At 36.0% G+C, this 15,950-nt stretch overlaps 2 protein-coding genes across 4 annotated transcripts; one reads left to right on the top strand and one right to left on the bottom strand.

Annotated features, from left to right (window-relative positions):
• Nucleotides 1–1,050: 1,050 nt before the first annotated feature.
• On the bottom strand, nt 1,051–3,430 carry LOC110631738 (2-methyl-6-phytyl-1,4-hydroquinone methyltransferase, chloroplastic). The gene is made up of 3 exons (XM_021779684.2): nt 2,669–3,430; nt 1,847–2,153; nt 1,051–1,340 (listed from the first exon to the last, which is right to left on the bottom strand). Exons 1-3 carry the CDS (start codon nt 3,226–3,228, stop codon nt 1,185–1,187), a joined length of 1,023 nt encoding a protein of 340 aa, XP_021635376.2. The 5' UTR covers nt 3,229–3,430; the 3' UTR covers nt 1,051–1,184.
• Nucleotides 3,431–5,282: 1,852 nt separating this feature from the next.
• Nucleotides 5,283–15,409, top strand: LOC110631737 (guanine nucleotide-binding protein subunit gamma 2). Of its 3 annotated transcripts, none has more exons than XM_021779682.2 (4): nt 5,283–5,683; nt 14,593–14,645; nt 14,732–14,807; nt 14,899–15,409. In XM_021779682.2, the coding sequence occupies exons 1-4, from the start codon at nt 5,549–5,551 to the stop codon at nt 14,938–14,940; spliced, it is 306 nt and encodes a 101-aa protein (XP_021635374.2). In that variant the 5' UTR covers nt 5,283–5,548; the 3' UTR covers nt 14,941–15,409. The 3 variants fall into 3 exon arrangements, with proteins under 3 accessions (XP_021635374.2, XP_021635375.2, XP_021635373.2); XM_021779683.2 differs by having other exon boundaries at nt 14,744–14,807; XM_021779681.2 differs by having other exon boundaries at nt 5,285–5,683; nt 14,763–14,807.
• The last annotated feature ends 541 nt before the right edge of the window (nt 15,410–15,950 follow it).

Genomic DNA, 15,950 nt, shown 5'->3' on the forward strand with positions numbered 1-15,950 from the left:
CTATTATCTCGCTCTCTCCCTATTATCTCGCTCTCTCCCTCTCTCATTATTCTCTCTCTCGACATGTTTCTCTCATTATTCCTAACGGTATTGGCTTTGCCATCCCAATCCTCTCTTGTATTTCCATCTCCCATTTTTGCCCGAATAGTGTCAAACCAGAAAAAGCAAATTTTATTGTGGATAGAGGGGCCTCTAATTTTAACAGGAATTAAGTAGTTCAATAGCTGATAATATCAGTTTAAAATTTATGGATTAAATTGTAAATTATTATTATTATTATTTTTATTATTTTCTTTTCACTTTTATCCATCTCTCTCTCACTACAATACCAATTATTCCCTTAAAAAAGAAAAAAAAAACCATAAACTCTGCAGCGAGCCCCACTAATCCTCCCCTGTTATACCATTCACCATTTCCTGCTGCACGCCTACTACTCCCTACCAGAGGAAAAACAGTTCTTGTTTTGGGCACAATTCTGTAAGCAAGCGAAGAAGCTCCCTGGATTCATAGAAAGCCCCGTGGACGTTGGCATATACGACCAGCAACGTACCGATCTCTTCAATGGCTGACTGTTACCAGAGGGTCTACATAGGTCGCTAAAAGAATTGTTCATTTTGCCGCTTTTTGAAAAAACAAAGTTGAGAAAGAAGATGAAGATAGGAAGAGAAGAGAGAGGATATGGAGATGGCAATTAGCAAAGGAGACTGACATATGGGAAAATAGAAAAAAAAAATATAAAATTAAAAATGTCAAATTATTGTAAAATATGTTGATATGGATTTTTATATCAGGGATGAAATTTATGTTATGAGAGTGCATTAAGTTTACTGGGTCACAGCATTGGGTAATTTTGGACCTCTCCGTATGACTGTGGGTCGACATGCAAATTGTTATAATTTTTAAGAAAAATTAGATTTTAATAAATTCCCAAGAAATGCAAAGACCAACAGCGCGCGGTTAGAGAATTTGGATTGCAAATCACCATCAACATCAATATTCAATACTAATACTAGCGGCCGGCTGTATGAAAAATGAATTTCACAACTAGAATTAGAAAAATCAAAGGAGAGGCATCTAATTAAAAGCATATGTCTAATTTACTTGTGTGCCCACACAGGAGGAAATTGTCTATAAATTAAAAATAAAATGGCCCACTTAAGGAACTCTAAAAATCCCTTTTAGTCTCAGATTGGTCTACCCTTGGGTACAATTTGATCTTTAAGCCACATGTAGATAGGCACCAGCACATAGTACGTTGCCGCCAAGCCACCCAAAATAAAACGCAGAAGGAACACAAATGGGTTCACTGGCTTTGCTATGTCCTCTTCCTTTGGACCAAGCTGTAATAAAAGTAAGAAATAAATAAATAATAAGACAGACACTTGAATTGATAGAGAGATTATCTCCGCCAATCACTAATTATATTAATCAACATTAGAAACAGGAGCATCACTTGCGCATTACCACCATTCCAAGTAGTTTTAATCCTAACAACAAGTTACAAGGATCCATTTCCATCTTTGGGTACCACTCTTTGATTTCTATTGTTAGTGATCAATATAGTCTTTTATCATAGAAGTAGATTTTCAGTTTAGCACTATGATTAGGAGTTCTCACTCCCTAAGTTTTTCACTCCCCTTCTAATTCCTAGTCTGCTACAGCATTTGAAATTTTAACAACAATACCCATAAAACAGAAAAGTAGAAAGCTAAATAAAAGAATGCTACACAACAGGTTTTTGAACTCATATCTCCCATACATTACAAAACACAACCAAAAGCACCAAGAGAGCAACTGATATGTGCTATCTATAGCCAGATATCCATAACGAGACAAGAATAATTACCTTTAAAGGAGAATCTCCAGATGCAGGTTTAACCCCTGTCACAGAACATCCCATGATCAGCCCATGCCGGCGAACACCACGATACCATTTTGGGCCAATACGCTTCAGTTGAACATCCTTAAACCCAGCCTTTTCAAACCATTCAATGTACTCTTCTTCCTTTGGGAAGAGCATCCATACATCTGCAAAGAAGCGAGACAACCAAAATGTTGGATATACTGGACCAATTAAGCAGGCTTTTCCTCCTAGTTTCAGGACCCTGTATGCTTCCTTGATGCCACGTTGTGGGTCTGGCCAGTACTCAATACTGAAAAGATGCAATTGTGTAAGTTCCATTACTAGGGAAGTTGACTCAAAGTTCAATATAAATATGAAGTTTACTTTTCTCTTGTGAATCTACCATTATCCGGTTCAAACAGACAAAATATGTAGTTACCAAATTGCCTCTATGCACTCCTTAGCAATTCTCATTTCAAACTTTTATCACATCCATGGCACATAAGTAATTCACACACACTCAGATACATGGTAAAATACATAGGTGCATGTACCAATTTGACCTCACCTCTTGCAAAAGTTACAGAAAAGCATCATTGATGAATGGAAACTTGACAGAAAGAATTGCTCTACGGCATAAGCAGTGCTAAAAAATAATAATTAGTTAATAACAGCTCAATCTGATCATACAATTTGCAGAAATGGAACCATGACTACAGCGGTACAGTCCAGCCATCAAGTCACAAGCCAAAGAAAATCATCACACCAATTGAATAGAGCATCAAATAACCAAACTTTGAAATTCAATTCAAATAAGAGACATACCTCCCAGCGGACACATATCTGTCCGCATAATCAGTAGGAAATGGCAGATCCTCTGCGTCGCCCTCAATTATCTTACAATCCTTTAAGGGCTCCTTCTGCTTGGCCTTTGCAAGCTGATGCGGGGACTGATCAAGAATGGTAACATTTTGGGCATCCACATGCTTTACAATACCCAAAGTAGTGAAACCGGTGCCACCGCCAACATCTACAACTAGCAAATTCCTGTTATTGAGATCCGCAGGCTCTAGCGCATCGTCTCTCATGTCCTCAGTCCAGTGCCCAGGATTTATCACATGATCATATACAATTGACAGGAACCGGTAGAACCAAAAAGCCTCTTTCTTGTGTTGGATGAACCTGGGCTGAGAAGCTGGCCTAGAGGCTGATAAATTGCACTTGGGCATCACTGTTCTTGTCCTGGAGATTCTAGAGCTACTGATTAAATTCACTCTAGGAAAGTGGTTCCCATGAAAATCCGAACCCAAAAAACCTAACCCTTTTGGGGTTATGCCGCTCATGAGAGTGAAGTTCTCAGCTCCATTGAGCATTAAGGAGGCCATGACTAGATGAATCAAAGATTACCCACCAAGGAAAACAAGTCAATCTGGAGGTTGTAAAGAAAACCCAGTTGCAGACTCCACTGGTTATTGGTGGTAGTTGTGGCTTGTTATTATTGAGCGAGTATGATGTGGCTTCGCGAGCCTGTAGAGTAGCAGCTCCACATACAAGGTTGTGATTGGTCACTGTTATATATCTATTTTTGGGGCTAATTTCACCAGTTATATGTCTCTTCAATTTTGGAAAATTTATTATTTTATATATATATATATAAAGATTAAGATTCTCTCCGCTATATAAGTTTACTTTACCGATAATTTTTTATTTAGATTTGATCATAAATTTTTATTTAAATTTAATTTATTATAAATTTAAAATATAAATATATATAATATATAATTATATATTTAATAAATAAATTTTATTTTTTATTTTATATATTAAATTCATAATAAACAAGATTAAACAATAAAAATCTTTAGCTTAAACCAAATAAAAAAATAATAATTATTATGATTTCACGGTGGAATGCTTAAATGTATTGAGCGATGCGACAGAAATAAGCCATCGCATTTGACATTGGAAGTCTGTAAAGGAAACGGTTGAAATTGATCCCATTGGGTTTGGACAGTCTGGGACCAGCCCATATGGTATGGGTATGATTGAACTATGAAATGAAGTTGATCTGATATATGATTTGAGGCCTTCTGTACCAGCTTGACTAAAGAAATATATATATATAACATATATTTGAAGAAGTCCAAATAAAGCAGAAAAAGACAGCATTGAAAGGCACTTTGCTAAGTGGGAGAGAGGACCCATCAACCGCATACCCATTTGGCTTTTGCTTGCTCTTCATCAATTCCTTATCTTTGTGGTGGCCGCCACCGCCTCTACAATTTCCATCTGCATCATTTATTGTAGATGTATTGGAGATATCCTAAGCTTCACTTGGATTTTTTCTTTTTTTTTTCTTTTTAATGTTGAGATGGAAAGGTTCCTTTATATATAACATTAAACAGTTAAATGAAATTAAATAGTATTTTTTTTTCTAAAAATTAATAAAGACTCTATTTTGATCAAAGGGTTACATGGTAAAACAATAACAATAGTTCTTATTTGATAATACTATTTTTAAAATATTGTATCTAATTACAATTATTATCTTTTTCAAATATTATGTGAAAACTCTAAATTTTTTTATTTAATTTATTTTTGAAAAATTCATTTAAATTAGTTATGTTGTATAGTATTTCTTTAAAAATTGTATCTAATTTGGTTGAAATCTTTCATCAATTAGTCAACAAAATAGCTCAGCAGTCTTTTTTTAAAGGTAAATAATAGTCAATGGCTGCATATAAATTTTTTACATGCAAGTATTAAAAATTTTATTTTTCTTAATTTTCTTTCTTTTTTTAAAAAATAATTTTACTTAATTTTTTTTATTAAAAATAACTTTCATATGGCCTAAAATGTCTAACATGTTTTTTTTATTATTATAATAATTAACGAGATGAAGAAAAATCATTTCATGCTTAATTTAACACCAAGTGGACCTCTTAATTATTATTTTTTTTTTTAAAAATCCTATGGAGTACAGTGCTTATTTTCATAATAATCAATTATATTAAAATATAATTATTATTTAATTTTTATATTTTAATAAAATTAAATAATTAATTTATATATTTTTAACTTTTCTGTTAGTAAAAAATAAGACAATGGTTGTAATTTATAAATACTAAACAAAAATTGAATAAATTGATTAATTTAAGATTACAGGAAAATAATAGAATGGCTAAATAATTTTCAGACTGAAAAATTAAAAAAAAAATTAAGATTTTGTTTGTTTTAATGTAAATATTTTCTTAAATAATATTTTTTATATTTTATAAAGCTTAAAACGCTCAAAACAATAAATTAATAAAAAAATGTTTTTTTATTGAAAGAAAATTTTATAAAAAATATTTTTTTATATAAAAATTATTTTTTGTGAAGCCTGAATAATATATTTTTTAAAATAAAAAAAAATTAGTTTTATTAAATATATATATGGAAAAGACAGAGAAAAGAAAAGAGAAAGAAAAACAGCTTTCAAAGAGGAGGGAGGAAAAGTCTTGTGTGTTTTCTGCATTGAAGAGAATTAAAAATAAACAACATTTTCATCTTCTTCTCTCATTAGCTCTTTTATAATAGATCTGTGGGCTTACTTTGATTCCTTCTCTTTCTCCTCTTTCAATGCGGGTGACTTATACTTACATTTCCTTTTCAATATCATTCAAATGATAATTATGATAGAGCTCTACTTCTAAATTCTCGCAAATGGAGTCTGAAACGGCATCGTCTGCCGATGAACAGGTCGTTGGTGCTGCTCCTCCACTGGGAGCTGATACCAGAGGTAAGCATCGGATTCTTGCAGAGCTTAAGCGCGTCGAGCAAGAAATCAAGTTCTTGGAGGTCGTTTTCTTCTTCTTATTCTTCTTTTTCTTTACTGCTTTCTTTTCTGTTCTTGGAAATACTCTATTTTTATTTTACCCCAATATTGATCACCGGATTCAACTGAATATTTGAGATTTTGTTTAGGACATTGTGGATTTAGTGCTGCCTATTTCAGGTTTATTTAGGGTTATTTTGGGCGTCACTGACACCTATGCCTTCAAGTAGGTTTGCACATGACTCGTTCATTTTGAAAGACAGAAATGAGACATCTTTGAGTAATTGACATTGACATATCTAGATGATCGTGTAGGAGGAGAAAATTCTGGTTGATTCAAGAATTTGGAAATTTTGGTTTTTTAATTATTTTTTATTTTAATGCTAAATGAGCTCTAACTGACACTTGCTAGAAGTGTCGGCACTGGTGCAGAATTTAGGAGTTGAAAATTGTTTCACCGTAAAACTGAAGAATGTAAAATATACTAGAAAGCTAATTTTAGTATCGTGTTTATCACTTCTTAATCCTCGTACACCATACCTACTCTTTGACTTGAATCTTTTTGTGTTGAAATGGTCACATGAAGTTGGATTTTTTTGTTTGAAACTGCTGATCAAATAGGGATATTCATTTGAGATTGTTATAACCACCTAGATGTTGTGAACCAACAGTGTGAATACTTTTTAATGAACGGCATTTTCTTACCAGAGCTGCTTTTGTATGTTCAACCACCAATTTTGAAATATCATATGCAACAATGGATCATTGATTTGGAGTTAAGTTTAATAAAAAAGAAGCAGAGATCAGACGCTTAAAAAAGCAGATAGCTCAGATTGAAGCAGATATGCATAAAACTCCTGATCCATGGGCACACCCTCATACTTTTGCTTTTTCCAGAAATCAAAATCCATTCATGGTCACACCGGCACCAACCTTGTCACCATTTGGAATGTTTTTCTCTGAATCATCCCCATCTTATTATCCTTCACCTTTCCTCTCAAAATCACCTTCTCAACCTTTTAAACCAGAACCTAGCCTCTCTCCTCTTCTGATGAATCCTTGCATCAAAAAACTGATAAAGGAAAAGCTCATATGCATCCTGAGCAGGAAAAGCTCCTATGCATCCTGAGCCCCCTCACAGCACATGGCTCATGTCTCTGATCCAGTTCTTAATGAAGGATTTGATAAATCAGATGATGATTTTTAACCTCTGATTCAGACAACGAAGACCAAATGGCAGATATTACTACTCTGCTCATGGCAGATCCCATTGGACCATCTGCTTCCACAGGCTCTAATACAGGAACCACTACGGAACCTGTTAATGACCCCCATGTTGAACATCCCATTGATGAAGATGTTGAAGAACTTTCCTTTGCTCCTCCAAATACTCAACAGTCCACAAAACTAGGTGTAGGTCCTTGGTTTACTCTTGATGACATTCCACCATCAAAATGGAGAGCAAGAATTGCAGAATTCAAAGCATGGATGGAAGTTCAAATGCTTAAAGCTGATGTAGATTCTCATGTGGTCCTTAGAGAATTTGTCTCCAAAACAATTGGCTCATTGCAAGAATGGTTCTCTTCTTTAGGAGAATACCATCTTGCTCAATTTTACCGTTTCAGTGTCCTAGCTGCCATCAATGCCATATTTACATAATTCTTAGGAGATGCAACTATCTACAACAAACAGCTTCGTCAAGAATTCTTTGATATGAAATGTTGCTCTCTCAAGAGATCAAACATTGAAAAGCATTATCAACGAATGACTCAGCGTTACGACCTTCTCAATGGCTTCAATGATATTAATCTTAGACACACGTATATATCTTCTCTCCCAAAACAACTTCAGCCAGAACTACATCGCTCTCTTACAGCTTCCCGTAGAGATATGAATACTATCTCTATTGGAGAAATCCATCAACTTACTCTGGCATGTTTAGAAAAGATGTGTGACTAACATAAACTATTTAGAGATATCATTGACAACAGTAAGACGCTAAAGAATGTTTGTCAAAAGTTCCGCCTTTCCATCAAATGCAAAGAGAAGCATTGTGTCTGTAAACCTAAGAAGAAGAACTACCAACAAAAGTTTTTCTCTTCTAAGTTCCCTTCCAAGAAAAAGGGAAAAAGATCTGTCAGATACTTTAGAAGAAGAAAACGGGGCATGCGATTAAAAAAATATTATAGGTGCTACACCTGTTGTAACAAGGGATATTACGCAAAGAATTGTCCAAAGAACCCTAATAAAGCAGTTAAGCTGATACAACACATCCAACAGGGTACCCAAATGTCTCTAGCTGATGATGACATTGAATCTCTTTTCTCTGAACAAGATGAACCTGATGGAAACACAGTTTTTGCCCTAGTAGAAGATGATCAAGAATCGAGCACCACTTCGGATGATTCAGATTCAGAACCTGAGAACCCTTATCCATTACTGCATCTGACCCAACAGTTAACCCACTCTCAACAAAGTCCGACCCAACAAACCATTCCTGTTCCACTGGTCTCCCTACATGTACTGCCCAGTAAATTTTCAAGGCCCATTTCAACTATTGGATTTCTTGATACAGGAGTCCATAAAAGTATGATGAATTCAGTCATTTTACCTCCAAAAGATTGGGTCCAACATACAGAATATTTTAAGGCAGCTGATGGAAAAGTTTTCAAGATCAGTCTCATTACTAAGAAGCTCATTGGTGTTCAGTTCTTCCCTAATTTCATAATATGGATTAAGGTCATTGGGTCAGACCTTCCAGACAAAGATATCCTCATTGAGTTTGATATTTACCAACAAGCGAAGCAACTAAAGATTCTGCCCACTGGCTTAAAATTTAAAATACATTTTCAGCCTTTTACCACAATTCCAAAACTCTTTTCATTAGCAGAAGCTCCACTTGCATTTCAAGATCAAAAGGATCTACTCCTAAAATCTTGTGATGATTCGCATGCTAATTTCTTTCATCCTCACCCATTGTGGAAAAATACTGAGTTCTTCATTCACTTTCCCTTCAAATTGAATGAAGACGTAAACCCTAGAAAGGCCTCATATCCTGGAATGACTCCACCAGACCTGGTTCTTGCTCAAGAAGAATGTAGATAACTTCTCCAGCAGGGTCTCATTGAGCCCACAAGTTCTCCATGGGCTTGCCAAGCCTTTTATCTGGAAAAAAGATATGAAAAGCTTAGAGGCAAAAAGAGATTAGTCATAGACTATAAGCCTCTCAACCACTTTCTCCAAGACGACAAGTTTCCTCTGCCTAAAACAGATGCACTATTCACTCAGTTACATGAAGCTCACATCTTCTCTAAGTTTGATCTCAAAGCAAGCTTCTGGCAGTTAGGCATCCACCCTGCAGATAGGCTCAAAACAGCATTTTGCATCCCAACAGCCCAGTATCAATGGACTGTAATGCCATTCGGACTAAAGACAGCCTCCTCACTATTTCAAAAAGCTATGACCAGAATCTTTGAGCCCATCTTACACAGCACCCTGATTTACATAGATAATATCCTACTATTCTCCAAGGATGTCCAGACTCATAAGCACCTATTGATCCAATTCCAATCGATAGTCCAGGCTCACGGAATCATGCTGTCAGAAAGAAAAAGTTATTTGGCCCGTACTGATATAGACTTCCTTGGCATGCAATTCCGACAAGGAAGATATCAACCAGGCCCTCATATCGTAACAGAATTATTAAAGTTTCCGGATAAGAACTTGAACAGTAAGCAACTCCAACAGTTCCTTAGAATAATCAACTACATCAGGAAATTTATTCCACATGTAGCTGTGCATATTAGCCAGTTGTTAAAACTGTTGAAAAAGACGGCTCAACCTTGAAGACCAGCTCAAACCGTTGCAGTTCAAGCTTTAAAGAAAGAAGTTCAACATCCACCACCACTAAAGATTTCCAGTATAGGGAATAGAATCCTGTAGACAGATGCAAGTGACCTAAGAAGATTAATGGATGTCCATGGAATAGAAGACATGCCCATAACCCAACAACACAATGTTAGGTCTATCATTATTCTACAATAGGCCCTTTTTCAGAAGGTCCGATGGACTCATTTGGTTACAAAATTCTCATTATGAATGGAGAACCTACAATGGGACTATCACAGATAAAAATCACATGGGACCACTCAGAAGACAGCTCGGCAGGCACTTATGTGAAATCAACAATTATCAACCCTCCTTGGATTCACATGCACTACTTTAGGACCAGTTGATTCCACTCCAGATGACCCTATTGATTGGAATAATCCAGTCTGGTAAGATGCTTAGGACCCCATGGACCTAAAAGCACTTGATAGTGCAACTCCATCATTACCTGAAAAATATGGCCCATGGTTCCAACATTTTCATGAAGAGATTGACTCTGATGACTAAGACTACAGGAACTTCAATTTGTCCACATAAGATGCCTTTGGACCCACTATCATATGTTATCATATGTGGTCTGTTGCTTTGTCTATCACTTAGTAACTTTAAGAGTGTCGGTGTGCTTTACTTAAAATTTGTACTGGGTTCTATTTACTTTAGCTTTTAAAATTATGATGCTTGTCGTTATGCATCTGCCTCTTTTCTATATAAGAGAGGCTCTCTCAGTTTGAAAAAATAACCTTACGAGAAATAAAATCTTTGAATTTCTCTCACTATGGCTTTCTAAACTCCTCTCTCTCTTCTGAAAATCTAAGAAGGTATACTATTTCTCTATAATCAGTTGCACGTATGCTCTACACTTGCCTCTCATGAGGATTTTGTGTATCAGAAATGCATTTGTTTTGATATTGTAAGCGACGGTTCTCTTGCTATACGTGGTATGTAAATACAAAAGGGCTCTCAGCCTGAGAGTACCTATGGAGAGGGAAGCGGCATTGAGCATGAGTATGAACATACTATGTATAACAAGGGGCTCCCGGCCACCTATGGCACCAGAGTCTGAATTAGAAGGAAATAGTAGACACTTCAAGAATGAGTAAGAAGAGAGATACCCTTGTTGGTAGAGTAGTGAGACATGTACCAATTACTGCATGTTCATATTGTGGGAATCATGTATCTAGGAGAGATACCCTTGCAGTTACTGGTAATCCCCTTCTACCATGTAGTGTGAGAATCAAGCGTACCGCACCAAAGTGGAGATGGGGGTAGCCTTCATTCCTCCATTTAGGGACAAGAGAAGGTAGTATTTCCAAAGTTACATATTGTTTTGAAGCAGTGGCTTGGAGACTGCACTGATCCATGCGGGAAGCCTGTACATATTCTTTTGGCAATGGTCTTCTAGAAGAAATAAGTGATCTAATTCCTCTAGTGAGGAATCCTGATCTCCTATATATGTTATAAGGGCTAAGAAGTGGAAGTAGGGATTCACCAATCTGAGCTTCCTCTGGGAAAGTAGATATCTCGACCAGATTATCTATTCTGGAAGACAAGGTTCTTCTGAGGGAAAAAGAGAAAGAGAGAGAAGAGGTAAGGTTTATGATGTCTGAGGGAGATGGTTGTTCTACTACTGTATTTACAGAGGGCGTAGGTGTATGATAACTCATTGTATGTAGTATTCTCTTCTTACTCATTCTTGAAGTGTATATTATTTCTTTCTAATTCAGGCTTTGATGCCATAGGTGGCCGGGAGCCTCTTGTTATACATAGTATGTTCATACTCATGCTCAATGCCGCTTTCCTCTCCATAAGTACTCTCAGGCTGGGAGCCCTTTTGTACTTACATACTACATATAGCAAGAGGACCGTCACTTACAATATCAAAATAGATGCATTCCTGATACACAGGATTCTCATGTGAGTCAAGTGTAAAGCATACGTGCAACTGATTATAGAGAAATAGTATACCTTCTTAGATTTTCAGAAGAGTTTAGAAAGCCATAGTGAGAGACAGATTTTATTTTTCGTAAGGTTGTTTTTTCAAACTGAGAGAGCCTCTCTTATATAGAAAAGAAGCAGATACATAACGACAAATATCATAATTTTAAAAGCTAAAGTAAACAGAATCCAGTACAAACTTCAAGTAAAGCACACAGACACTCTTAAAGTTACTAAGTGATAGACAAAGTAAGAGACCACATGTGATAGTGGGTTCAAAGGCATCTTTTTATGGAGATGTGGACAAATTGAAGTTCCTATAGTTAGCATCATCAAAGTCAATCTCTCCATAAAAATGTTGGAACCATGGGCCACGTTCTTCAGGTGATGATGGAGCTGCACTATCAAGCGCTTCACGTGCTTCTAGATCTATGGGGTCCTAAGAGTCTTGTCAGGCTGGATTATTCCAATCAATAGGGCTATCTGGAGTGGAATGAACTGGTCCTAAAGTAGTGCATGTGACATGTAAATCCAAGAAGGGTTGATAATTGTTGATTTCACACAAGTGTCTGTCGAGTTGTCTTCTGAGTGGTCCCATGTGATTTTTATCTATGATAGTCCCATTGTAGGTTCTTCATTCATAATGAGAATTTTGTGATCAAAGGAGTCCATCGAGCCTTCTGAAAAAGAGCCTATGTAGAATGAAAATAGACCTAACATTGTGTTATTGGGTTATGAGCCTGTTTTCTATTCCATTAATCTTTTTAGGTCATAACTTCATACCGGGATGGGTTTGAACCATTCCAGGAACCTCCAGAGTAGTGATCTAGTGCCAATATTTTGGACAAACTGGTAAAGAGGCATTAATAGGAACTCAATGGCTGTTGAATACAGTACAGTCATGCACCATAAGAATCATAACTCTTCTAAGAGGAGATCTGTTTCAGGTGTAGAATGAAACAGCTAAGGAATTGACAGTTAGGGAAAAACCGTGAGACAGGTGGGAGAATCTGTCTAAGAGTATTCATGGCACTCTAGAAGTGAAATAGATGGTTTCTTGCATAGCTTTGGATTTGTGAGAGGGACATAGCTGGTGAGCATCCTGGAGGAAAACTGTCTGGTGAAGGAATTAAGAAACTGGGAGTGTTTGAGGAACTTGCCATGCAGATCAGTGGGAGAGAAAATGTGGAGCCGATGAGGCAGACTGGAGTTGGTCTTGATTAGAGATCTGGAATGAGATTGTGCTTTCTCTTAATATGTTGGACCTTAAATTTATATTTAGAGAACTAGTCTTTTGAGCGCAAAAGCTGTGGTTCTGATAAGGTCTTGTTTTTAAATTCCATTATGCGAGGGAAAGATGAGCTGTCCATTAGAACTGTGAAGTGATGGCCAATCAGATGAAGTTCAAACTTCTTTATGCCATTTTTGACAGCTAGAATCTCTTTATAGACCGAATGATAATATTTTTCAGCAGCTTTAAATTCTCCACTAGCGTGACCACATATGTTCTTTTCTCCATTGGTTTCTTCAATGAGAATAGCACTCCAGTGTGTGTCATTTGCATTCTATTCCCTATATTGGAAATCTTTAGTGGTGGTGAATGTTAAGCTTCTTTCTTTAAAACTTGAACTACAGCGGTTTGAGCTGGTCCCCAAGGTGGAGTTGTCTTTTTCAGCATTTTTTACAACTGGCTAATGTGAATAGCAATATGTGGAATAAATTTGCTGATGTAGTTGATCATTTCAAAGAACTGTTGGAGTTGCTTACTGTTCAGGTTCTTATCCGGGAACTTTAGTAATTTTGCTGCGATATGAGGGCTTGGTTGATATCTTACTTGTTGGAATTACATGCCAAGGAAGTCTATATCGGTACGGGTCAAATAACTTTTCTTTCTGACAGCATGAGTCCGTGAGCCTGGACTATCGATTGGAGAATAGTAGGATATCATCTATGTAAATCAGGGTGCTGTGTAAGATGGGCTCAAAGATTCTGGTCATGGCCTTTTGAAATAGTGAGGGGGGGCTGTCTTTAGTCCGAATGGCATTACAGTCTACTGATACTGGGCCGTTGGGATGCAAAATGTTGTCTTGGGCCTATCTGCAGGGTGGATGCCTAACTACTAGAAGCCTGAGTTATACCTGATTTGTTTGCCTAAATCATATAGCGTGGGGATGAAGCACTGAGTTATATTTAACCTGTTTCCATTTCAAACTTTGGTTTAAGTTCTGGTGAGGGGGTGATGGTAGGAGTGCACAAATGTTACTAATATGTATAGCCCATAAAGTCGTACTTATTGCAGTTATGAAATAGGAAAGGACCAATTGAGAGGTTGGGACCTAGTGGCTGCTTTCTGAGTAGAGTCTATCTTTGTACTTCCCTCTCATAGATGTAAAATTTGTCATACATTGTGCATGTTGTCTACACTTGCAAAATTAGTAATGCCACAAGGATTTTCTTGAATTCTTAGCAGTTAAACTCCCAGTCAAAACTCGTTAATACAAATCTCGTGAATTGCATTTCTTGAATATTTCTACTTTTATCTTAGTAGGATTATTTTAGAGAAGCCTTCGGGCTTCTGTAATTCACACATAGATAGCTCCTCCAAATAATTCTCTCGCAGGTTTCTGTTATTACTAGTTGCACTGCACCAATATGGTCTGGGATGGCTATGCTCTGTCTTCTTGTTATAATTGTTGTTTATGATCAAGGGGCCTATGACCCTGATTTTTTGTAGAGATTTTAATAGGACAATTGCCATCATAGTTCATGCATTTTCTCTGAACATTTTTCTTGAAGTTGCCTTGTTTTAGAGTCAACAGGTTTTTAAATCCTTTGGGTTTATGAAATCTGACTACCCTGTTAATGTGGAGATTATGGGTTACAGTTAGGGGCTGTACCCTTGCCAAATTTTCCTCACATGGACATGGTATGAAAGCAATCTTCTTGTTTTGAAGGCACTTGGTGCATAACTGCATATCAGAACTGTCATGTCTTTCTCGTTGTTCATTTAATTGCAACAGAGTAATTTGGGTTTTTGCATTTCCACAAGTGGAATTAAAGAGTATCCTGGATTTAATTCTTATCAAGTATGTTTCATAAACTCATACAGGGAGAGCTGGGGGAGCTTGAGAAAACAGATAATGTATCAACAGCGTGTGAAGAGTAAGTGCAATAAGTGATATTCTTTCCAAAAATTAGAACAGCTATGCTGTCACTTAAATCTGTTATCTGAGTAAGAATTTGATTAGGATTAAAATCAGTTTTGTTGGTGCTCCTCAGATTAATGCGGAATGTCCATGCCATACCCGATCCGTTACTCTCAGAGTAACTTCTGTAACACCTTTGTACTCTTGCTGTTTTAATATGAAATCTCTTTATCTACAATGCTGAGTCATCTTTTTCCCCCCAATGACAGAACAAATGGCCCTGTAAACCCATTATGGGATCGATGGTTTGAAGGGCCCCAGGAATCTCAAGGTTGCCGATGCTGGCTACTCTGATCTGAAGTAAAATCTAACATTTGTTGTGATTTTTCAACTGGAGGCTTCAACATATGTTACTGTTTGTGGGTTTTGCAGTTCCTTTTTGTCAATAGATCATTAGCGTGCCTAGTTAAATGGCAATTATTAATGCCGACTTATGCAATAACATGTTAAAATTTGCATTTCATCAGAGTCTGTATATGAATCTCACGTAGGTTAAAACAATCTTATTCAATAACTGGTCTCTGTCTGTCAATGAACACAGTCTCTCTCTCTCTCTCTCTCTCTCTCTCTCTCCCGATTTTGCCATGTGGTGACGTATCTGAAGATGCTGGTTTTATCGTTGAACACAGTCAATGAATTTTTTTTAAATTCTTTAGAATATGATTGTATTAAATTCAGTTGTCATTTCATTATTAATTGCATTTCAATTTTTTATTTCTATTAGTTTTGAATTTAAAAATTTTGTTTAGAAATGTAATTTATATATATAAAAATGTATGTGTATAAATATAACGCAATGAAGTCAAAATCTTTGGTGATGATGGAGCAACTTCATAAAGATTCTTGCAACTATATGATTTAAAATTATATAATATTCATTATTAATAGAATAAATAATCAGGATAACATGTATAAAAAGTTGGAAAAATATAAAAAAAAAAAAATTTGTTTAAAACAAGTGTTAATTTAAAAAATATATGTGGGAAATTTTATTTATTCTTTTTAATAGCTTTTCAACTGTGACTTTCAAAATGTGGTAAGACAGATTTGTAATAAGTTAAGGTTCATATATTTACTTTATCCCGGAAAATAGAATTAATTTTTTTTTTGCAATAATAATTTTATTAGGTCATTATGGTTATATATTTGTGATTTTATGTCACTATTATTACGTTCATTAATTAGCTTTATTTTATTTGTCAAATTCATCTTTGTATTTACCCAGAACGCACCAAGTTGTGTGCTGAAAACATCAACATGG

Source organism: Hevea brasiliensis, chromosome 9 (genome assembly GCF_030052815.1).
Source record: "Hevea brasiliensis isolate MT/VB/25A 57/8 chromosome 9, ASM3005281v1, whole genome shotgun sequence".
Classification (NCBI taxonomy): Eukaryota; Viridiplantae; Streptophyta; class Magnoliopsida; order Malpighiales; family Euphorbiaceae; genus Hevea; species Hevea brasiliensis.